The 26,105-nt window shown below is 37.1% G+C and overlaps 1 protein-coding gene across 3 annotated transcripts in view; it reads left to right on the forward strand.

Annotated features, from left to right (window-relative positions):
* Positions 1 to 26,105, forward strand: part of ERICH1 (glutamate rich 1) — a 140,568-nt gene that overhangs the window by 11,824 nt on the left and 102,639 nt on the right. For 2 of the 3 annotated variants that reach the window (XM_077153015.1, XM_077153016.1), the window contains exon 2: positions 13,606 to 13,752. The exons of the other annotated variant lie outside the window; for it this stretch is intronic. In XM_077153015.1, coding sequence (XP_077009130.1) covers positions 13,606 to 13,752 — 147 coding nt within the window. The remainder of the gene's footprint in view (positions 1 to 13,605; positions 13,753 to 26,105) is intronic. 3 annotated transcript variants of the gene reach the window in all.

Here is a 26,105-nt window from a genome sequence, read left to right on the forward strand (position 1 = left end):
GATTTTGTAGGCTGGCATGGAAGGGAAACCCCTTAAGCTGAGAATCTGGTGGCATGAAAGTATTCTGACTTATAGGGGAGCTAGCTGGGTGGGGAGCCTTTCCCATTGGATTGGAGGGCTTGTTTAGCCAGATTAGGGAACCTCAGGGGTAGGCATTTGGGGCCCCATGAGGTTCAAAGATGTCAAAACAGCACATGAAGTTTCAGGCCTTAGAATAAAATTTAGCACCAGCAATAGAACTTGCTGTTTTATATTTCTTTGTGAAGTATGCGTATTTACAGCTTGTCCTAAATGTTTCATTTCCCAAAGATAACTTCACTGACATATTTTTATTTGGCGTATGCATTTAAATTGAACTAGCAAGTTTAGGCAAAGTTTATATCAAATACCTTAATTCCCCTGTGAAAAGGAGACAATTTCTCTGTTTGGTGTTTCAAAATATTAATTTTAGATGAGATTTTTTTCTTCATGTTGACCTTTTATTCTATCTATTATTTTCTAATTCTGATTGCCTCATCTACTTAGTAATTGTATTTATTTTCCTGCAGCTTATTTTATTTTTGGTTGGTATTACACAGCCATTCCCTTGCTTTTTTATTTTCTCGTGATTGCTTTTCTACAGACGCTAGAGTTTCAAGTTGGAACTTGCTCTTGCTGTTAGAAGAGGAGCACATTGATGAGGTGTAAGAAAAATGAGAACACAGCCTGTCCTTCAGTTTCTGATGAAGGTGTTTGCATTTCTGTTTTGACGATTAAGCAGTTTTTATTTGGTACACATGATAACACAGAGCTCTTGTGAGGTTAGATGTTATGTGACACTAAGTCTAACTTCAAGGACCACATCACTCAGTGTTTTGTTTTTTTTTAGCACTTTGGAAACTAACCAGAAAAGACACTTTTAACCCCTAAATCGATTTTTAAGCCTACATTTCATAGTCTGTAAACACTCCAGCACTCTTAGTCAAAAAGCAAGTATTTCAAAAATGATAAATGATTTTTTAAATGATATTTCGCTGCAGCCTGGTATCCAGAAAAATGATAGCTTTCATTTTTGTTCTGCTTTTAATATTAATTGCAGAGTAGATTTGGTCACTTAGACATATATTTTTAACTAAATTAAGTCAAAATTTATAGGAAACAGTCAAGCAGTTCACAGTATTTATATCATTCATAACTCTAAAGTCCTAGGTAGCATTGAAGATTTTTTTGGTCTCGAATAACTGATTGTTTCTCTTTAGATAAAGTGTTTGAACTCCATTAGTGTTAAGAACAGCAGTTCCTTTTCATCTTGCGATTTGTAGACTCGTGATTGGACAAATGCATTGTGCTACATTCTGCTTTATAAATGTGAAGGTACTGTTTTTCTTACAGTGGTTAATTATATGGGGAGGTGATGGTGGGGTAAGTTGAAGTGTGGGGCACTGAATGCTTTTTTTGTTTCACAAGACCAGTGTTAAAATATTTCAAAAAGTTTAGTCACATTTAATGTCCACCGTGTAGTCTTAAATGCTACCTCAATGAAGTGAAATTCATCAGTGAATCTTCCAGCAATATTAGTTGGTAAACAGTATTTATTGAAATGGAAAGACATCATGTATGCATGGATTGGAAGACTTATGATGTCAGTTCTTCCTAAAGCAACTGTGGATTTAATGCAGTCCCTATCAAAATTCTAGCAGACTTTTTTGTAGAGACAGGAAACTGATCTTCAAATTCTCTGGAATTACAGGAGTTACAAATAATTAAAACAATCTCGAAAAAAGAATAAAGTTGGAGGTCTCATGTTTCCAAATTTCAAAACTTACTACAAAGCTACAGTGTTCTAAACAGTATGGTACTACATAAGGAATCAATTGGATAGAACTGGGAGTCTGGGAATTAACCCATACATCTGTGGTTAATTGCTTTTCAGTGAGGATACTAAGACCATTCAATGGGGAAAGAATAGTCTCTTCAATAAATGGTGCCAGGGCAGATGGATATTAGCATGCAAAAGAATGAGACTAGACCATTTATAAAAATTAACTCAAAATGGATCAGAGATATAAATATAAGCTCCAAAACCATAGAACTCTTAGGAAGAAACGTCTTCATGACCTTGGCTTTCGCAGTGGATTTTTAGATATGAAACCAAAAGTACTACTAACCAAGGAAAAAATAGATACATTGAACTTAAAATTTAAAACTATCAAGAAAGTGAAAAGACAGCTCACAGATTGAAAGAAAAATATTTGCTGATCAAATAACCAATAAATTATCTAGACTATATAACCAATTCTTACAATTTGATAACAAATTAATGTCCACTGTGTAGTCTTAAATGCTACCACAATGAGGTGAAATTCATCAGTGAATCTTCCAGCAATATTAGTTGGTAAACAGTATTTATTGAAATGGAAAGACATCATGTATGCATGAATTGGAATACTTATGATGTCAGTTCTTCCTAAAGCAACTATGGATTTAATGCAGTCCCTATCAAAATTCTAGCAAGCAACCCAGTTAAAAGAATGGGCAAAGATTTTGATAACAAAAGGTCAGTGTGCACATGAAAAAATGCTTTAAACTGGTAGCTAGGGCGGGCCACAGTGGCTCAGCAGGCAGACTGCTCGCCTGCCATGCCTGTCTCTACAAAAAAGTCTGCTAGAATTTTGATAGGGACTGCATTAAATCCATACTTGCTTTAGGAAGAACTGACATCATAAGTCTTCCAATCCATGCATACATGATGTCTTTCCATTTCAATAAATACTGTTTACCAACTAATATTGCTGGAAGATTCACTGATGAATTTCACTTCATTGAGGTAGCATTTAAGACTACACAGTGGACATTAAATGTGACTAAACTTTTTGAAATATTTTAACACTGGTCCTGTGAAACAAAAAAGCATTCAGTGCCCCACACTTCAACTTACCCCACCATCACCTCCCCATATAATTAACCACTGTAAGAAAAACAGTACCTTCACATTTATAAAGCAGTATGTAGTACAATGCATTTGTCCAATCATGCCAATCGAACCCAGGTTCGATTCCTGGTGCCTGCCCATGTGAAAAAAAACAAACTGGTAGCTAAAAGTATTAAAGTGTATTTATCTGAAAAATTATATGTAAATGTTTGGATTAAATCAGGTCAATATATTCATAAAACTTTCTTGTTTTTTGCCTTCAGCAAAAATACTTTATAATGGGGTATCCATTATAACACTAATTTGGGATAATCTGTTCATGTGCCTGTTGTAGTATACTTTATAAATAATTCATGGACACGTGCATCAACCAGCTTTTGCCAGAGTCACTCCTTAGGTCCTATGCAAGAGAAATTGTGAATCAAATGCTCGTTTTTCCATAATAATATTTATAGTAAACAGTAAGGGGTAAAAATGAGCTTCTTGAACTCTTTCGTTTGGTAAGCATTTATGAAACACATGTATGCTGCTTGGAAATGGCTAGATATGAGAAATGTCCTCAAGAGATGTATATAGTCTAGAAGAAAAAAGATTATTTTTTGCTTAATGAGGTTTTAAGACATGCTAGTATAAGATGGAAATAATTTCAGCCACTTAGGTTTACAAGATACTGAAATGAGTTTACCTTATGATAATAAAAGAATTTCTGGTTTATTTTACAACTATGCTATAATTTTAAATTTTAAGAGTAAGAAAATTGTTTTTTCCCATTTGTTGAAATGTGAACCATACCAGCCTTCTTGGACTTTTATGAATTGGAATATTTGAATATTTGCAGTATTCATCCCTACTACCACCCTCCAAATAATAATTTGAGATTTAAATTTTAAACCTCAGAACTTTTAATTTAAATTGTCTTTAATTTTTTTTTTTGATATTTTTATTGATAAATCTTAACTTACAAACATTCCATACATGGCATACAATCAATGGCTCACAAATCATCACACAGTTGTGTATTCATCACCATGATCACTTTTTAGAACACTTGCACCACTCCAGAAAAAGAAATAAAAAGAAAAAAGAAAAAACTCATACATTCCATACCCCTTACCCCTCCTTCTCATTGACCACTAATATTTCCATCTACCCAATTTATTTTAACCTTTCTCCCCCCTATTATTTGTTTATAAATTGTCTTTAAATTTTATTGAAAAGAGATGGTAATTAATATTTTAAAACTTTAATGTTTGTGTGAGACTAAAGCAAAAATGTTTATTTGATACAAAATTTATATTTTTACTGGTGCATTTTCTAATATAACTTATGTGGATAGCTTAATCAACCACCATAGTACTTAGAACCTTGCGTAGGGCATGAGATTTTGTAGGTTTGTCCAGAGTGATGCCCAGTTAAATCCTTGAGTGATTTGAACAGTGAGTAGGGAAGTATTTGCAGAGTCCTCTAGGGGGAATGGTGAGAAAGGGGGACAATTCAGTTTCCCCAAGTGGAGAATTCTTGATATTCTCACAGGCAGTGGGGACAGCCAAAGCAATAGGGCGAGCCTCCAATCTTGGAGTTTGTTCATATGAAACTTAATCCCACAAAGAATAGGCTAAACCTACTTAAAATTAGGCATAAGAGTCACCCCCAAGAGAGCCTCTTTTGTTGCTCAGATGTGGCCTCTCTCTCCAGCCAACACAACAAGCAAACTCACTACCCTCCCCCTCTCTACATGGGACATGACTCCCAGGGGTGTGGACCTTCCTGGCAACATGGGACAGAAATCCTAGAATGAGCTGAGATTCAGCATCAAGGGATTGAGAAAACCTTCTCGACCAAAAGGGGGAAGAGCGAAATGAGACAAAATAAAGTGTCAATGGCTGAGAGATTCCAAGCAGAGTCGAGAGGTTCTCCTGGAGGTTATTCTTACACATTAAATAGATGTCACCTTTTTAGTTAAGGTGTCATGGAGAGTCTGGAGGGAACTGCCTGAAAATATAGAGCTGTGTTCCAGTAGCCATGTTTCTTGAAGATGATTGTATAATGATATAGCTGTCAAAATGTGACTGTGTGATTGGGAAAACCTTGTGTCTGATGTTCCGTTTATCTACCTTATCAACAGACAAATAAAACATATGGAATAAAAGTAAATAATAGGGGGAACAAATGTTAAAATAAATTTAGATTGAAATGCCTAGTGATCAATGAAGGGGGGGTAAGGGGTATGGTATGTATGAATTTTTTTCTGTTGTTTTTTTATTTTTTTCTGAATAGATGCAAATGTTCTAAGAAATGATCATTATGATGAATATGCAACTATGTGATGATATTGTGAATTACTGGTTATATATGTAGAACGGAATGATTGCAAATTAAGAATGTGTTATATATTTTTTAATTAATAAAAAAATTAAATTAAATTAAATAATATAAAAAATTGTCTTTAAATTTACATTTATTTAAATATTTTGAATGCACACATATTTTCTTAAATTGTTTGGATGCTGTTATTCAGTTCAATTATTGTGATTATCAATTTTATAATCTTAAATATTTATAGAAGGATATTAGCCTAGTGTAGATAGATGTACATCCTTTTTTTCTTGCTCATACACACTTCCCGTGCTTTTGATGTTGGTTACTATTTGTGCTACCTTCATTTACTTATTTATCTTCAAGGCTGCCAAAGAAGTTTCTCCCTCTCCAGCTGCTCAGTTGTGCAAAGTAGTTGGCAGTTTTAAGGAAATTATGAGTGTGACTAGATTTCTCTTCATAAAGTCAACTATTGTAGCAGTGAGCATATCTAGTGCTCAAATCCTGGTTTCTAAATATCAGATCTCCATGGAGAAATGGTTGATTCCAGATCTGGAGCAGAGAAAATGCAGGATGAGTCTGGAATGTCTTGTGGTGCTACAAAGTAGGGAAGTGCTCACGAAAGGATGAGGTTGCCTCAGTGGGACACAAGACCCAACCTGGAACACCCAGTGCCCAAAGTGGGAGCAGTTTGAGCAACAAAATAAGTAATGACAGTATTGGATTATAACCCACAGAATAAAATAAATATTCATGAGTCCATAGTTATAAATAATTAAATAAATTAATGTGAAGTAGGGACAGCTCTTCCTTATTGAATAATTCCAATTAATAAATGGAGAAGGAATTAGAGAGAGAAAAATCACCTTTTAGAACAGTAGGATAGTGATCGCTGCAGGCAGAATCCACCAACAGACACTAAATTTAGTGGATGAAAGTTTGTAGAGAAACAGGTTATTGACATAGGTCTCAAATTATCTCCCTGTAATATTTATTAATATACACAGAAAAATAGTAACTTTGCAATGGAGAAGCCCAGCAGATACCACTATAACCATGGTGATGATCAGGGGCAACATGATCAAAAGTAAGACATTGGCATTAAGAACCCACTGATAGAATGCACTGAGAAGGCATAGCACCACTTCTGTGGAAATCTTGCCCCAAAATTAATAATCTCAATCTGATCATGATAAAATCCAAATTAGGGGCATTCTGAGAAATAACTGGTACTGAAGTCATGAAAAACAAGGAAAGAATGAAGAACTGTCATAGATTGGAGGAAACTAAAGAGACATGGCAACTAAATGCAATATGGGATCCTGGATTGGTTCTTGGAACAGATAAAGGACATTAGTTAAAAACTGGTGAAATCTGAATAAGATCTGTAGCTTGGTTAATAATAGTAATGTACTATTGTTAATTTCCTGGCTTTGAGGATTGTGCTATGATTGTATAAGATACTAACATTAGGGGAAGCTGGGTATACAAGAACTCTCTGTACTGTCTTTGCAACTCTTCTATAAGTCTAACATAATTTCAAAGTGGAATGTTAAAAAAAAATAAGATATCTGTAAGCATTGTGGATGGCTGGTTATACATGGAGGGTAATTGAGAATGTGTCTAGTAAGGCTTTTGCAATAATCAAGGTAGTGACAATGATGGCCTGAACCTAAACCATATGATGAGTTTAGGGATGGAGAGAATGGGGTCTAGTTGTAGAGTGTTGGGACTGGGATGGGAGAGATGAGTCTAAGGATGGAATCAAAGGGAAAGGTTTCTAGCCTAAGGGACTAGGTACCCAATGGTGCCTTTAACCCAGAGGATGCTGAAGGAGGTGAGATGCCAGGTTTGAGGTAGAAAGGTGAGTTCAGGTTTTGAATTGTTAAAATACAAGGTGCTAAGGGAACATCAAGGTGGATATATCTGTTAGGTTATTGGAAATAGAAGTCTAGAACTGAGCACTCTAGATAAGATTTCACCATTTTAGTAAATAGTTGAAACCATGAGGAAATGAGATTAACCTGATAGAACATATAAATGAGGAGAAAATAACATGGACAGAATCCAAGAAAATCCAGAACTTAAAAAGTAAGATGAGAAAGGGAGCTAGCAAAAGAGTGATCAGCCAGGGGAATGAGAAACTATGAGAGTGGTCTGAGAAGCCAGGATACAAGTAATGTGTAGTATGTGCTAGCCAAACGTTTTATATGTATATATACAGAAAGATAGGTAAGTAGATAGATTTTTTTAAAAAATAATAAACTTTAGTTTTAGCGCAGTTTTAGATTTACAGAAATTATACAAAATGTGCAGAAAGTTCCTAGTTCCTGTATTTCTTCTCTCACACATAGTTTTCCTTAATAGTAACATCTCATTAGTGTGGTACATTTGTTGCAATTGGTGAATTGATATACATTACTAGTAACAATGACTGTAATTTATATTAGGATTCACTCTATGTTATACAGTTTTGTTGGTTTTGACAAATGCATAATGTCACGTATCCACCATTGCAGTATATCGAATAAAAATGCTGTGTTCCACCTGTTCATCCGTCCCCACCCCTCTACTTACAGCAGATCTTTTTACTGTCTACTGATCTTTTTACTGTCTCTATAGTTTTGCATTTTCCAGAATGTCATAGAGTTGGAGTCATACAATGCATTGCCTTTTCAGACTAGCTTCTTTCACTTAGCAATATGCGTGTAAATTTCCTCCATGTCTTTTCTTAGCTTGATAGCTCATTTCTTTTTATCACTGAATAACATTACATTGTATAGATATGCCACAGTTTGTTTATCCATTCACCTATTGAAGGGCATCTCAGTTGTTTCCAGTTTGGGGCAGTTATGAATAAACCCACTATAAATAAACATTTGCATGCAGGTATTTGTGGGCATCAGTTTTCAACCCCTTTGGGTAACTATCTAGGACTGCAATTGCTGGGTTATATAGTAAGTCTGTGTTTAGCTTTTTTTTTTTTTTTTTTTTTTTTTTTAAAGGAAAGACAGAGAGAAGGAAGGAAGGATAGAAGGAAGGAAGGAAGGAAGAAAGGGAAACATTTTTAAACATTTTCTTGTATTCTGTTTCTCCGTTTTTGTTACATGGGCTGGGGCCGGGAATCGAACCGAGGTCCTCCGGCATAGCAGGCAAGCACTTTGCCCGCTGAGCCACCGCGGCCCGCCCTGTGTTTAGCTTTTTATGACACTGCCAAACTATCTTCCAAAGTGGCTATAACATTTTGCTTTCCCCCCCAGCAATGAGTAGGAGAGTTCTTATTGTTCCATCACAAGAACTTCAAAAATATGTAGTTGAAATAGTTGGTTTCTAGCCATTTTAATAGGTATATGTGGTATTGTTACATATATATTTCATTTTAGCTTTGCACCATCCCTCTGTAGAAGATACATTTCTTCATTGTATGGATGAAAAGGCTGAGGCTCAGAAAGATGATGATAACTTAAGGCTTCCTACCTAGAAGTGGTAAAACTATAATTTCATTTTATTTCGTTTGACTCTTAAACCCAGACCTTTTCCACTAGATAAAGGAATTTCTTTAAGAATCACGTTATAGGTGTCTTACTTTGGTAAAGGGAAACAGAGTTGAATATCTGTCGGTTTGTACTGTTTTGAGTCATGAAGTATGAGAAGACATTGTACTCACTAAGCTACCTGCGATGGTTTGAAATGTATGTAGCCCAGAAAAGCATGTTCTTAAAGTTAATCCAATCCTGTGGGTGTGGACCCATTGTAAGTAGGATCTTGTGATGGGGCTATTTTAGTTATGGTGTGACCCACCTCATTCAAGATTGTTTTTAATCTTACTGGAGTCCCTTAAGTGGGGTGGATATATATAGAGAGAGAAAGCCATGGAAACAAGAAGTTGAAATAACTAAACCTGGAAGAGAAGGGCAAGACCAGCAGTTGCCACCATGTGCCTTGCCATGTGGTACAGAGTCAAGGATTGATAGCAGCTGTTCTTCAGAAAAAAAGCATGTCTTGATGATGTGTTGATTTGGACATTTTCATGGCTTCAAAACTGTGAGCTTGTAAGCTAATAAATTCCCATTGTTAAAAGCCAACCCATTTCAAGGTATATTGCTTTTAGCAACCTAGCAAATTAAAATACTCTACCCTTTTGTTTTAATGTTATAAAACTTACTTGGTAAAATTAAGCAGCTGAAATAATAAGTAGCAAGTCTTTGCATAAAACATGCTAGATTTAGTAAAAATAAATAAATAAATAAACCAGTTAGGAGACATCTCTTCTGCTGAGGCAACTTTGAAGCAGCTGACACTTCTGATGATGAAATGACTCAGCCTTGTTAACGTGTTTGGGGCTGCAGCAGTTGAATATTTCTTAGTTTGATATTCTGAACCTCAGCTCTTCTCAGCTTTCCCTGAAATAGGAATATCAGAAGCTATAGCAAGGGTTCTCAGCATCAGCCATGCTGCAGTCTGTCTGTTCAACCCATTTGTTGCCAGTCGTTCTATGGAACAGTGCTTGAGCAATGCATATAGCCCACTCAGGGACCATAGTGATTTTTTAAGAACTCCATCTACAATAGAGAGGTCTCTGTTCTTAGAACCTGGGTACTATCAGTTTTGATTTGGTTTGTCCACACTGGAGCATTAGGAAGAGGGTAGAAATGAGTGTTTTGCACTAATGAAACCCTTTATAATGAGTCTAGTAATAGGTCTAGCCCCTAAGCTGTGCTTAGTGCCCTAAAGTAGCCAAGTACACGTATCTACTAACCAAAGTTATTAAACAGAGCAGGAACTTTTGGGATCTCTGGGACACTAGTGTAGGAGCATAAGTTCAGGACCCAGCTTGGAATTAGCTGTCAGAAAAGGTGACCCACAGAAAGATTTCCTTGCAGCCGTTTGAAGCTTGCCTATGGTCTCTTGATATGTTCTGAATCTCTAGGTCTTGACTGAATCTTGCCCCTTATCAAAGGACTACATATCTTAAACCTTCAGACAAGTTGAGGCCCATTTTAGTTTGTTAACGCTGCTGGAAATGCAGTATACCAGAAATGAGTTGGCTTTTATAAAGGGAATTGATTAAGTTATAAGTTTATAGTTCTAAGGTCATAAAAACTAAGGCATTCAGGGAAGGATACATTGACTCAAGAAAGGCTGATGGGTCTCGAACACCTTTGTCAGCCGGGAAGGCAAGTGGCTGGCATCTGCTGGTCCTTTGACTTTTCGTTTCAAACAGCTTCCTCAGGGGCATTTTCTTGCTGCATCTCCAAATGTCTTTGTCTGTGTCAGCTCTGAGCTTTTTCCAAGATGAATCCCTTAAAGGACTCCTGTAAGCAACCCACCTTGAATGGGTGGAAACACACCTCCATGGAAACTACCTAATCAAAAGGTCTGACAACATACTGGTAAAGATCCCACTCAGCAATACTGAATCAGGATTAAAGCGGAAGGCTTTCTGGGGTACATCACAATTTTAGACTAGCACAAGGCCATCTGCAGCAATCAGGCAGCTCTCTCAATATGGTGAAAAACTGCAGATATCTAATAAATTCTAAATCAAAAAGGCGTTGCAATTTAATGGTCTTTGCAAGATGTTCTCATAAACTGATTCTGGAATTTATAGGTTGTATAGGATGTATGGATTGAGGTTACAATAAACATCTTCTGAAAGACTAATCAATATTACAAAAGACAATAATTATTATTTCCAGTATGGTCTATTTTGTGTTGATTATACTTTACAATGATGTATCTACCAACTCTCAATTTATCCAGGTATATTCTAACTAATTTTAAGTGTCTGACCTTTACTTCCATTTTAGAATTTTTATTATGAAAGTGGCCAGACATGATGATTCATCTGTATCAAAACTTTTCATTTGTAACATTAAATAAAATAGTATCAGTGGAAAACTACTGTTAGGTAGGCTGTAAATATAATTTATTTAGGGTGGTTAATTGAATTCATTAAAAATGTTTGCTCCTTAGCATGTTCTTAAACAATTTGGCTCTCAGTTCAGAAATCTATATTAGAAAGCCTTGGAAATGAGTTATATCACCTCAGACTCCTGTATGCTTTGATTCTTACAACATTGCTTTTTTCAGTTTTCTTAAGGATAAGATTTCTTGTTTGAGCAAACTGTGTTGTTAAATGATGACTCAGTTAAATCTTTTCCCAGTGATTATGCTTTTTTTCATAGTAGCTTGATCCATGTTTGTTTCTTTGTGGGATTTATGTGTTTTTATGTCAGATCTTTTTGGTCAGTGCAGGAATACATAGCATTGCCTGGTGTTGACCATTATCTACTATTTCTTTGTGGTATTTTCATACACACATCATACATACACACAAGGAAAGTGGAAAACTTTGGTTTTAGAAAGATTTCAACCAGCCTGACTGTATTAGCTGCCACCAATTTGGGTATGTCTTTTAAGCTCTAAGTTTATATATTCCTTATTTGTAAAATAGTGTAGTTGGTTAAGATTTTATCTTAAAATTCATTCTAATTCATAAGAATTCTTGTTTGTTGATACCTTATAAATAAAGTGTATTTTATACATCTTCTGTTTTCCCTAGAAATTAGCATTCTGGTCATCTGGAATAGAACATTTTCTTCTTTGTCATTTGATGAAATATATATGATTTACTTTTTATCCAAAATTTGGAAATCTTTCTTTTAGATATATTTTTTAGCACAACAGTATATTTTCAAAACCATTAAAGTAACCTGTCTCTTCCCTAAGTGCTTCCAGGTAAGGTGGTTATTCTGAGTTATATTACATATATGATCATTCACACTGTTTACAGGAGTAATCATAAAGCCAGGCAACATGTGAAACTTTCTATAGAGGAGGTTTAGAAACCTCTCACCTCAACAGATTTGTACCAAAACATACTCTGTGCAAGATCCTATGCTAAAGTAGGTGTTATAGACTAGGCAGAAAAAAAATAAAAGTGTATGGAGAGTATTTCGTTTACTGGATCTTGTCAATTGTAGTCTTAAATGATAATATTTCAGTTAACATTTTTCATTTAACTAGAGATTGTCTTCTTCCCATCAAAAGGAGCCTTCTTAATCACTGGGAGCTGCTGGGTTACAGAGATTCATAGCAGCTATATTATTCTATGAAGAATATTTGCATTCTACCTATTTCCATGGCTGAGCATTGTTTAGATTTTATGAGATTATCTGAGAGGGCCCCTGGAAGTTTTGGTTAACTTTTTTTAACCAAATAGCCCCCTTTAAAAAAAACAAACCTATTACAGCTACGAAAGGTCAAAGGGGGGCAATTTCTAACACATATATTAACTGAAAATATGCTGCGATTAGGAACGATCTGTGCTTTTTGACGTAGTGATGCCTTGAAGGACCAATTAATATTTTCCTACTTAACCTATAAGCCACTTCCAGTTTATTCTGATCTCATCTTATAAATTAGTACACACCGCTTCAGTTGTGTCTGAATTTGCATCTTCCACTGTGTAATCTCAAAGTACTAGAGCTCGCTCTTTAGGTATTCGTATTTCAGACTGAAAACTTCTGGTTACTTCAAAGCAGCTCTCTTTTTTTTTCCTTCTAAATTTAACAAAATTAAAACAAGTTCGTTTTATTAACCTTTTCCTCTCGCCTTTTCTAATATGCTATTTTGAGATTAGTGCCTGTTCACTAACCACACTTAAATCAGGACGGAAATATTTATTCATCATGACAGCTTTTTTCTTCCAGGAAAGAGAGAACGTAAACTAAAATAAAGTGAAAAACTCCACATACCTGTTAAATCCATGTTCGCTATCGCAGGATTGTTTCCTTAATTGTAGTTGTTGGTGTGTTCAGTTTAAACTGGAGAGAGATACAAAAAGATTGCTTTACCGGAGTTGTTGGAAACGGGCTACATTGTACTTGCCTTGCTGACCTTTTTCCTTGGAATTTGTCTTTCCAATGATGACTGCTTTGCTGTACCTGTCCGCTCACCTCTGTCGGAGCCATTCTGTGTGAACGGCACCTTTAGCCTACCCTTTCTCATAGCACACTTAGTATCCAGGGCCTCAACCCTCCCAGGTCTGAAACTCTCTATTTTACACAGAAAATCTACAAGAGATAAGAACATTAGGGTGAAAAATAGAATTACATGTTAAGCCCAATTACAAGCACCTAAGCTCATGTTATCCTTTTCCCTTCCTACCACCGGCTTCCCCTTCCTTGTGCCTGAAGGGTGGCCATCCCAGACTGCTTGCTTCTTGGAGAGAGGCTCCATCTAAAGCATGGTGCCCCAAGGCTCTCAGAGTGGTACTCTCAGGATATTTTTGTTTTAAGTTTAAAAAAAGCCATATGTAACCTCAAAACTGGCATCAATAATTCGTTTGTTTTGTTAATCCGTTGCCTTTCCAGTGTTTGTTGCCAAAGTGCTGAAGAAACTTTTTCCTAACGTTCCAAAAGGCCAAGAAAAAACTGCACCACTGATTCTCACCTCAGAAAAACCACCTGAGAAAGTGACACCTAAGAAAGCAAAGCTCGAGAGCATTCAGCCTTCTACAGGTAATTTTGTTTACAGGTAACGATAGGTTAAAAATGTTTATTTTAATCTCAAGCATCTGTAATTACTCTGGAGAATCTATGCTTTAAGCCCTCAGGCATCTATTTGGCAACACATTTTGCAAAGTTCTTGATTGCGGGTTGCAATTTGCATGGTGGGAGAGGCAGGGTATAGTTCATTTTACATACAAGCTTCTGGTGAGTGAGAAAATTGTGCTTGGGGAAGAGAAATGCCAATCTAAGTATTTCCCAACCAAAGGCTAGGCTAGAGTGTTCTTTTTTTTGTTTTGAGTTTATTTAAAAGTTGTTTTTCTGGAGCGCACAGGTGATTCAGTGGTAGAATGCTCGCCGTTCTTGCAGGAGACGCAGTTTCGATTTTTGGAGTGCAGACCATGCACTCCAAAAAAAAAAAGGTTTTTCTGAATTTGAAGGTCAGACTTGTTGAGTGGGGGTATTTGGTTCAGCCAGTCCTTGGCTGTCCTTTGATGAGAACACATACTTCTCCTTCTGACACTGTCACTCTCTCCTCAATCACATACTGGGCTCCACATAACTTTCTTGGCCCCTCATTTGCTTTGGTTCAATAATGGAAAGACCTCTGACTTGTCAGCTAGTCTTTAACAGGCATCCCAGTGACAACCTTACCCACAGTCACTTGAGTGGCATAATTGTCCACAGTGACAGCTTCATTAACTGTAGTTCTCTAACCATGCAGCAGTGTAACACAGTGAGAGGCTGTTGTATGGAGAGACATGTAAAGAGACCACGGTGAAGTTATAGGAACACATGGTAGAGCCACTTGTGACTGGATAGATACATAAATACATAAAGCAAATGTGGATTTCTGAGTACCCTCTCCTGGGATCATTCCTATATCTCTCTGGGGACAGTCTCTCACTGGGCATTTGTTCTCCGTATTATTCTTTTCCGGAAGGTTTTTGGCTTTCTCCTACTGGCTCAGCTAAATAACTTTGAGAAAAAAGACTCCATTTAATTCCCCCTTTATCCATACCTCTTATAGCACTCACCTTACAGGATCTCAACAAGCAGGCCCAATAATGCAACAAATTTGTTTCCTGTCCTCTAGGTCACGTCTCTGTTTATTTGGAATACATTTACCATAGAAATAACGTTGCATATAGTACTTAGATTTCCAGGCAAGCCCCTGCAAAACCCTACTTAACCTGTAAAATAGTGGAAGGCTGATGGGCACAACTCTGGTTTCTGGTACCAATGGTATGTAACACCAGTGAAAAGGAAAAGAGTTTATTTCACCTCTTCTAGATACAGGGTTGCACCAAGAACACTTTTCATCTGGAACAAATCAGTGTTTTCCAGGTTCCCTTTCTTTCTCCTCCTCATATGCCTTTCTGTTTTCAAGGTGCCTTAAGCTCCCAGCCTAGCGTGCCACCAAGGCATCTCCTCTGAGCTTAGCTGCCTCTGTTCTGATATAGTTTCCAGCAAAATGGTAGGAAAGAACTAAAGCCGCTCAAGCTAATATTAAAGAAAAAATGACTAACTTTAAATGTATCTTTATTTTTTCACAGAATATACCTGTTGTACCTATTAGAAATTGACTTTTTTTTTTTAATTGGTATAAAAAAGTTTAAAAAGGTAGGTGATGCAAAGGTGTCACCATATGATAAGTAAGCTGTCCCTAATATTTCCTTTTTCTGTCTGAATTCGATGGCACCAACATTCTTAATTTTCTTGGAAATTTTGGCTTTTAGGATCTCATTGCTTTTTCTTCCTTCCTCCAAAAAAGTTTTAATAGTGATTATTCAATGATAACATAACTGATGGTAAGAAGAGTAGGTAAGATGGGACAGTTGAAGCTTTATTCAAGGATGGATTAGTTCTAAGTCAGAAATTGACTTCTATAAATTTCAGACCAATATATCAAATAGAGTTTCATCCTAGAAGATAAATAACTAATTTATAAATAGATAAACACTGCAGTATCTCATTTATCTTTCTGATTGTGGCTGAGACAGTTTTTAAAATTATTTTTCATGTTTTACTAAGATAAGATGCATACATATGTAGAAAAAACAAAGAACATCAGGTAATGATTATTTCAAGTTAGTATTAGAAGGTTTTAAATTTTTAAGCAGATGGGTTCATTTTGATTTTACAAATCCCTTAACTTTCTTTAAAACTGTTCATGATCCATTGAGTGATCCCTTTCCATAAAAGCTCCAGGGTTCAGTCACTTCATTTCAGTGACATTTTAAAATACCATTATTTAATATGAAGGCATTGAGTTAAAAATCAAAATATCAGTGTAAAGTTGATCTCAGAATGTGTTTATTGCATAAACAAGACTAGTTTAAAAAGTATACTCTCATTTTATCAAATAACTTTGACATGCTATGAGTGAATAAAAGGATTATTGAATGTAAATACGTTTTTTTTAATCTAGTCAGAAATGTTGTATTTACAAGAAGTCTGGGAGTTAGCATGAATGCATACCTCCGAGCCTGAGCTGTAATCAGAGCATCCAAGGGAACTGCTAAAGCTGGCTAAAACCATGTTCTGTGTGGCTAAAGTGCTTGCGCTTCTGTTGATCAGTTGGAGCATTGATCACAATAAATGCCATCGTCCAGGTGGAAGGGAAGGAGGAAGCGCTACGACTAGCAGGGAAGCCAGCAGCATCAAGGGGCACATCCCAAAGAAGAGAGTGTAAAGAAAGTGCAGAGTGAGAGGATTTAGGCAAGTCTCCTTGTCAGAAGGGTGGGGGTACTTGTAAGCTCTTTGGTTAATAAGCTCCTGAAACCATTTGGCACTGACTTAAATAAATAAAAAAAGGGAATTCATAATAAAGATACAGTGTTAAATAAAAAAGGGAATTCATAATAAAGATACAGTGTTACAAGTGTGACTCAGGATGAATTCCAAACCAGGACCTGGAAAAGCGTCAGGATTCCTGTTTCTCTCTCTGTGTGCATGCTTTATACTTCTCTTCCCTTTCACGGCAGTACCCTGCCTCTCTGAGAGGCCTGCAGTGTGTTGGGTGTTCTGGTGAAAACACTGTATGGGAGAGCGAAACTGTGTACCATTTCACATGATTTTAGGCAAACAAGCAGAAGTAGAGGTATTTTTGAGAGCTTTGTTATTGCATAGATGCTCCTGAGCTAACTTGTGTATCTGTATGAGAAAACCCCATATGTTTTGCAGCAACATTTTTTTTATTTAAATCCATATAGCAAAATTCATCACTTTAACCATTTTGAAGTATACAATTAAGAGGGTTTTTGTTTTTTTTTTAATGTATTCACAATATTGTTCAACTATCACCATTGTCTACTTCCGGGACATTTTTAGCACTCTTAAAAGAAACCTTATATCCATTAAACAGTCACCTACCCCCCCCCCCCATTCCTCCCTGTCTATAGCCTCTGTAAATCACTTTTCTACTTTCTGTCTCTATGAATTTGCTATTGTGGGAATTTCATATATGTTGAATCCTATCATTTGTCACTTTTTGTGTTTGGCGTCTCTCTCTTTAATGTTTTCAAGGTTAATTCACATTGTGGTATGTTTCAGTGCTTCATACCTTTTTTATAGCTTAATAATATTCCATTGTACAGATATACTACATTGCAGGGGATCCAAGATGGCGTCTTAGTAAGGTACATGCGTCTTAGTTCCTCCGACTCCAAATCAACTAATAGGTGAAGAGAAACAGTACAGAACAGCTCCCGGGGCTACAGCAGGGAATGGACACACAGCGTAACCAAGTCTGGGCTGGCTAGTCTGACTGCGAAACTTGGCTGCGGTGAGTGAGATCCCCGAGCGGCGGGCGATTTCCCGAGCAGCCGCAGCTGCGGCGGTCCGAGCTAATCCCTCCCTCCTTCCCGGGCTGGCTGAGAGACTCGGAGAGACAAGCTTCCCAGCCAAGGCGGCCGGCGCCACACTTTTGCGGGCGGCTGCGAGTCTCGGCTTCGAGTCCGCGACTACGAGTCTCGAATCAGAGGGCTATCCAAAGTCTGGGCTGGCAAGTCTGACTGCGAGACTTGGCTGCGGCGAGACCCCCGAGCGGCCGCAGCTGCGGCGGTCCGAGCTAATCCCTCCCTCCTTCCCGGGCCGGCTGAGAGTATCGGAGAAGCATGTTCCCCAAGCCGAGGCAGGCGGCGCCCTTCTTTTGCGGGCGGCTTTGAGTCTCGGCTTTGAGTCCGCGGCTACGAGTCCCGGATCAGAGGGCTATCCAAAGTCTGGGCTGGCAAGTCTGACTGCGAGACTTGGCTGCGGCGAGACCCCCGAGCGGCCGCAGCTGCGGTGGTCCGAGCTAATCCCTCCCTCCTTCCCGGGCCGGCTGAGAGTATTGGAGAAGCAAGTTTCCCAAGCCGAGGCAGGCGGCGCCCTTCTTTTGCGGGCGGCTTCGAGTCTCGGCTTTGAGTCCGCGGCTACGAGTCCCGGATCAGAGGGCTATCCAAAGTCTGGGCTGGCTAGACTGACTGCGAGACTCGGCTGCAGTGAGACCCCCGAGCGGCGTGCGATTTCCCGATCAGCGGCAGCTGCGGTGGTCCGAGCTACTCCCTCCCCCCTTTCCGGGCCGGCTGAGAGTATTGGAGAAGCAAGTTTCCCAAGCCGAGGCAGGTGACACCCCTCTTTTGTGGGCGGCTTCAAGTCTCTGCTTGGAGTCCGCGGGTACGAGTCTCAGATAGGAGGGCTATCCAAGCCGCGGAAGCCCCCCCCCCACGGGAGGCTTCCTGGTCCGGTGGGGAATCCCCCAGGCCCGCTGAGGCCCGCAACCAGCCACAGGGTCCCCTCAAGCCGCGGCAGCTGACACCCCCACCACGCGCGGCCCCTGAACCAACGGAGAGAATTGAATCCGAAATCCCCAGGCCACGGAGATCGGTGACTGGGGGAGACCCATTCCAAACACTTGAGACAAATGTGTGCCACGTGCGCCACGTACTGGGCAAGATAAGAAAAACAGATCCCAGAGATTTCACAGAAAAATCTTACAACCTTGCTGGGTCCAACACCCAGAGAAATCTGAATAAATGCCCAGACGCCAGCAGCAGAAGATAACTGTCCACGCTCAAAAGATTGAGAATATGGCCCAGTCAAAGGAACAAACCAATAGCTCAAAAGAGATACAAGAGCTGAGACAACTAATCCTGAATATACGAACAGAAATGGAAAACCTCTTCAAAAATGAAATCGATAAATTGAGGGAGGACATGAAGAGGACATGGGCTGAACATAAAGAAGAAATAGAAAAACTGAAAAAACAAATCGCAGAACTCATGGAAGTGAAGGATAAAGTAGCAAACATAGAAAAAATAATGGATAGCTACAATGATAGATTTAAAGAGACAGAAGATAGAATTAGTGATTTGGAGGATGGAACATCTGAATTCCAAAAAGAAACAGAAACTATAGGGAAAAGAATGGAAAAATTTGAACAGGGTATCAGGGAACTCAAGGACAATATGAACCGCACAAATATACGTGTTGTGGGTGTTCCAGAAGGAGAAGAGAAGGGAAAAGGAGGAGAAAAACTAATGGAAGAAATTATCACTGAAAATTTCCCAACTCTTATGAAAGACCTAAATTTGCAGATCCAAGAAGTGCAGCGCACCCCAAAGAGATTAGACCCAAATAGGCGTTCTCCAAGACACTTACTAGTTAGAATGTCAGAGGTCAAAGAGAAAGAGAGGATCTTGAAAGCAGCAAGAGAAAAACAATCCATCACATACAAGGGAAACCCAATAAGACTATGTGTAGATTTCTCAGCAGAAACCATGGAAGCTAGAAGACAGTGGGATGATATATTTAAAATACTAAAAGAGAAAAACTGCCAACCAAGACTCCTATATCCAGCAAAATTATCCTTCAAAAATGAGGGAGAAATTAAAACATTCTCAGACAAAAAGTCACTGAAAGAATTTGTGACCAAGAGACCAGCTCTGCAAGAAATACTAAAGGGAGCACTAGAGTCAGATACAAAAAGACAGAAGAGAGAGATATGGAAAAGAGTGTAGAAAGAAGGAAAATCAGATATGATATATATAATACAAAAGGCAAAATGTTAGAGGAAAATATTATCCAAACAGTAATAACACTAAATGTCAATGGACTGAATTCCCCAATTAAAAGACATAGATTGGCAGAATGGATTAAAAAACAGGATCCTTCTATATGCTGTCTACAGGAAACACATCTTAGACCCAAAGATAAACATAGGTTGAAAGTGAAAGGTTGGGAAAAGATATTTCATGCAAATAACAACCAGAAAAGAGCAGGAGTGGCTATACTAATATCCAACAAATTAGACTTCAAATGTAAAACAGTTAAAAGAGACAAAGAAAGACACTATATACTAATAAAAGGAACAATTAAACAAGAAGACATAACAATCATAAATATTTACGCACCGAACCAGAATGCCCCAAAATACGTGAGGAATACACTGCAAACACTGAAAAGGGAAATAGACTCATATACTATAATAGTTGGAGACTTCAACTCACCACTCTCATCAAGGGACAGAACATCTAGACAGAGGATCAACAAAGAAATAGAGAATCTGAATATTACTTAAATGAACTAGACTTAATAGACATTTATAGGACATTACATCCCACAACAGCAGGATACACCTTTTTCTCAAGCGCTCATGGATCATTCTCAAAAATAGACCATATGCTGGGTCACAAAGCAAGTCTTAACAAATTTAAAAAGATTGAAATCTTACAAAACACTTTCTCGGACCATAAAGGAATGATGTTGGAAATCAATAATAGGCAGAGTACCAGAAAATTCACAAATACGTGGAGGCTCAACAACACACTCCTAAACAACGAGTTGGTCAAAGAAGAAATTGCTAGAGAAATTAGCAAATACCTCGAGGCGAATGAAAATGAAAACACAACATATCAAAACTTATGGGACGCAGCAAAGGCAGTGCTAAGAGGGAAATTTATTGCTCTAAATGCCTATATCAGAAAAGAAGAAAAGGCAAAAATTCAGGAATTAACTATCCATTTGGAAGAACTGGAGAAAGAACAGCAAGCTACCCCAAAGCAAGCAAAAGGAAAGAAATAACAAAGATTAGAGCACAAATAAATGAAATTGAAAACATGAAAACAATAGAGAAAATCAATAAGGCCAGAAGTTGGTTCTATGAGAAAATCAATAAGATTGATGGGCCCTTAGCAAGATTGACAAAAAGAAGAAGAGAGAGGATGCAAATAAATAAGATCAGAAATGGAAGAGGAGACATAACTACTGACCTCACAGAAATAAAGGAGGTAATAACAGGATACTATGAACAACTTTACGCTAATAAATACAACAATTTAGAGGAAATGGACGGGTTCCTGGAAAGACATGAACAACCAACTTTGACTCAAGAAGAGATAGATGACCTCAACAAACCAATCACAAGTAAAGAAATTGAAGCAGTCATTCAAAAGCTTCCTAAAAAGAAAAGTCCAGGACCAGACGGCTTCACATGTGAATTCTATCAAACATTCCAGAAAGAATTAGTACCAACTCTCCTCAAACTCTTCAAAAAAATCGAAGTGGAGGGAAAACTACCTAATTCATTCTATGAAGCCAACATTACCCTCATACCAAAACCAGGCAAAGATATTACAAGAAAAGAAAACTACAGGCCGATCTCTCTAATGAATATAGATGCAAAAATCCTCAATAAAATTCTAGCAAATTGTATCCAACAACACATTAAAAGAATTATTCATCATGACCAAGTACGATTCATCCCAGGTATGCAAGGATGGTTCAACATAAGAAAATCAATTAATGTAATACACCATATCAACAAATTAAAGCAGAAAAATCACATGATCATCTCAATTGATGCAGAGAAGGCATTTGACAAGATTCAACATCCTTTCCTGTTGAAAACACTTCAAAGGATAGGAATACAAGGGAACTTCCTTAAAATGATAGAGGGAATATATGAAAAACCCACAGCTAATATCATCCTCAATGGGGAAAAATTGAACACTTTCCCCCTAAGATCAGGAACAAGACAAGGATGTCCACTATCACCACTATTATTCAACATTGTGTTGGAGGTTCTAGCCAGAGCAATTAGACAAGAAAAAGAAATACAAGGCATCAAAATTGGAAAGGAAGAAGTAAAACTATCACTGTTTGCAGACGATATGATACTATACGTCGAAAACCCGGAAAAATCCACAACAAAACTACTAGAGCTAATAAATGAGTACAGCAAAGTAGCAGGTTACAAGATCAACATTCAAAAATCTGTAGCATTTCTATACACTAGCAATGAACAAGCGGAGGGGGAAATCAAGAAACGAATCCCATTTATAATTGCAACTAAAAGAATAAAATACCTAGGAATAAATTTAACTAAAGAGACAAAAGACCTATACAAAGAAAACTACAAAAAACTGCTAAAAGAAATCACAGAAGACCTAAACAGATGGAAGGGCATACCGTGTTCATGGATTGGAAGACTAAATATAGTTAAGATGTCAATCCTACCTAAATTGATTTACAGATTCAATGCAATACCAATCAAAATCCCAACAACTTATTTTTCAGAAATAGAAAAACCAATAAGCATATTTATCTGGAAGGGCACCGAATTGCTAAAAGTATCTTGAGGAAAAAAAACGAAGCTGGAGGTCTCACGCTGCCAGACTTTAAGGCATATTATGAAGCCACAGTGGTCAAAACAGCATGGTATTGGCATAAAGATAGATATATCGACCAATGGAATCGAATAGAGTGCTCAGATATAGACCCTCTCATCTATGGACATTTGATCTTTGATAAGGGAGTCAAGCCAACTCACCTGGGACCGAACAGTCTCTTCAATAAATGGTGCCTAGAGAACTGGATATCCATATGCAAAAGAATGAAAGAAGACCCATATCTCACACCCTATACAAAAGTTAACTCAAAATGGATCAAAGATCTAAACATTAGGTCTAAGACCATAGAACAGTTAGAGGAAAATGTAGGGAGATATCTTATGAATCTTACAATTGGAGGTGGTTTTATGGACCTTACACCTAAAGCAAGAGCACTGAAGAAGGAAATAAATAAATGGGAACTCCTCAAAATTAAACACTTTTGTGCATCAAAGAACTTCATCAAGAAAGTAGAAAGACAGCCTACACAATGGGAATCAATATTTGGAAACGACATATCAGATAAAGGTCTAGTATCCAGAATATATAATGAGATTGTTCAACTCAACAACAAAAAGATAGCCAACCCAATTACAAAATGGGAAAAAGACTTGAATAGACACCTCTCAGAGGAGGAAATACAAATGGCCAAAAGACACATGAAGAGATGCTCAATGTCCCTGGCCATTAGAGAAATGCAAATCAAAACCACAATGAGATATCATCTCACACCCACCAGAATGGCCATTATCAACAAAACAGAAAATGACAAGTGCTGGAGAGGATGCGGTGAAAGAGGCACACTTATCCACTGTTGGTGGGAATGTCAAATGGTGCAACCACTGTGGAAAGCAGTTTGGCGGTTCCTCAAAAAGCTGAATATAGAATTGCCATATGACAATACCATTGTATACCCAGCAATACCATTGCTGGGAATCTACTCAAAGGAATCAAGGGCAAAAACTCAAACAGACATTTGCACACCAATGTTTATAGCAGCGTTATTTACAATTGCAAAGAGATGAAAACAGCCAAAATGTCCATCAACAGACGAGTGGCTAAACAAACTGTGGTATATACATACGATGGAATATTATGCAGCGTTAAGGCAGGATAAACTTATGAAGCATGTAATAACATGGATGGACCTAGAGAACATTATGCTGAGTGAGACTAGCCAAAAACTAAAAGACAAATACTGTATGGTCCCAATGTTGTGAATCGACACTCGAGAATAAACTTGGAATATGTCATTGGTAACAGAGTTCAGCAGGAGTTAGAAACAGGGTAAGATAATGGGTAATTGGAGCTGATGGAATACAGTCGGTGCAATAGGACTAGATACAAAAACTCAAAAATGGACAGCACAATAATACCTAATTGTAAAGTAATCATGTTAAAATACTGAACGAAGCTGCATCCGAGCTATAGGTTTTTGTTTTGTTTTGTTTTGTTTGTTTTGTTCTTATTATTATTACTTTTATTTTTTTTCTCTATGTTAACATTCTATATCTTTTTCTGTTATACTGCTAGTTCTTCTAAACCGATGCAAATGTACTAAGAAACGATGATCATGCATCTATGTGATGATGTTAAGAATTACTGATTGCATATGTAGAATGGTATGATGTCTAAAAAAAAAAAATGGTCAGATATACTACATTATTCTTATCCTCTAATCAGCTGATGGACATTTGTGTTGTTTTTACTTTGTTGGGTATTGTGAATCATGCTGCTATGAACATCCCTGTACAAGTTTTTGTATGAACATAGGTTTTCAAGTACCTGTGAGTGGAATTGTTGGGACGTTTAGTAAATCTGTGTTGAACTCTTTTGATGAACTGCCAGACTTTTCCATATTGGCTGCACCATTTTACATTCCCATCAGGAATGCATAAGGATTACAACTTCTCTATATCCAACCTTATTTTCTGTATGTGTTTTGTTTAGCTGTTCTAGTGGGTACACAGGGTGTCTTTCTATTTATTTAGCACTTAAATTTCTTTCAGTAATGTTTTGTAGCTTTCAGACTGTTAATTTTATACTTTTTTATTCAAAGTATTTTATTAATTTTGATGCTATTTGTAAATGGAATTGTTTTATTCTTTTTGGATTAATTTCATTTTTGGATTCTTAATTTCATTTCATTGCTAGTGTATAGAAATACTGCTGATTTTTGTATATTGATCTTATGTCCTGCAACTTTCCTGAATTCATTTATTATCTCTTATAGTAGTTCATGTGTATGTATGTGTGTGGATTCTTTAGAGTTTTCTCTATGTAAGATGATGTGATCTGTAATAGAGATAGTTTTACTTCTTCCTCTCCAATTTTGATGCCTTTTATTTTCTTTGTTTGCCCAATTGCCCTGGTTAGAATTGCCAGTCTATTATTCAGTGAAGTGGTGAGAGCAGACATCCTTGTCTTGTTTCTAATTGACTGAACTAGTTAGATTGTTCTGGATTTCCTTTTAAGACCTCTGTTCCATTTCCAACTAGTCAGTTAAAGGTCAAGGTTCACTTTTCTCCCCCAGGGATAGTACATTGTTTCAGTGGATTTGTTAAAGAATGATATTCCTCTACCAATTGAATTGGTTTTGTATCTTTGTCAAAAATCAGTTGAAAGTATCTAATAAAAAAACATATATCTACAATACATGATTAAGAGTGAACAGAATATCTGAATAAACACTTCTTAAAATAGGATACATGAACACCCACAAGACACATGAAAATTTGGTCTATATCACTGGCCATTAGAAAATCCAAGTTAAAACCAAAATGAATTGCCATTTCATACCCAATGGAACAAATAAAATCAAAAGTACTTGCAAACATATAGAATAACAGGAACCTTATACATTGCTAAGAAAATGGAAAATGATACCATTTGTCGGTTTCTGAAAATGTTAACCATAAACCTACCATTTGACTCATCCATTTCACTCCTAGAGATCTAACCCAGAAAAATGAAAATATATGTGCACTCAAAAACTTGTATTCAACTATTCATAGCAACGTTATTCATAGTAGCTTAAATATGAGGGCAAGGGCAGGGACCCATATGTCCATTAACTGGTGAATTAATAAATAAAATGTGGCATGTTCATGTGATGGATTACTACTTAATAGTAAGAAGGAAGTAACCAGTAATATATGCAGCAACATGAAGGAGATTAAAAAAAAAACTAAAATAAACTGAATTGAATAGACTCAGAAAACTATATAATATATGATTCTATTTATAGGAAATTTTAGAAGAGTCAAAACTAACTGAAATCAGATCATTTGTGGCCTGGAGCTTGGGCACTGGTGGGGTTTGACTACTGTGAAATGGTAGGGAATCTTTTGGGGATGATGATGATAGTGTTCTGAAACTTAATTTTTGTTAGGGTTGTATATCTGTGTACATTTTCCAAAATTCAGCAAACTACCTATTTTCTGAACACGAGTATTTCAAAGTAAAAAATTTAAAAAAGAATCAGTATACTGAATATACTTAAAATTAAAAGGTGAACTTTATTACATATAACTTATGTTTCCCTAAAACTGTAAAAAAGTATTAAAGATATATGTGTATGGTATTCATATTCTGTTCTTTTGATCAATTTGTGTGTCTTTACTCCAATAACAGATTGTATTGATTACACTAGCTTCATATTAAGCCTTGAAATCAGGTTGGTGATTGTTTTTTTAAAGATTTTATTGGCTTTTC

This window comes from Tamandua tetradactyla, chromosome 3, assembly GCF_023851605.1.
Source record: "Tamandua tetradactyla isolate mTamTet1 chromosome 3, mTamTet1.pri, whole genome shotgun sequence".
Lineage (NCBI taxonomy): Eukaryota > Metazoa > Chordata > Mammalia > Pilosa > Myrmecophagidae > Tamandua > Tamandua tetradactyla.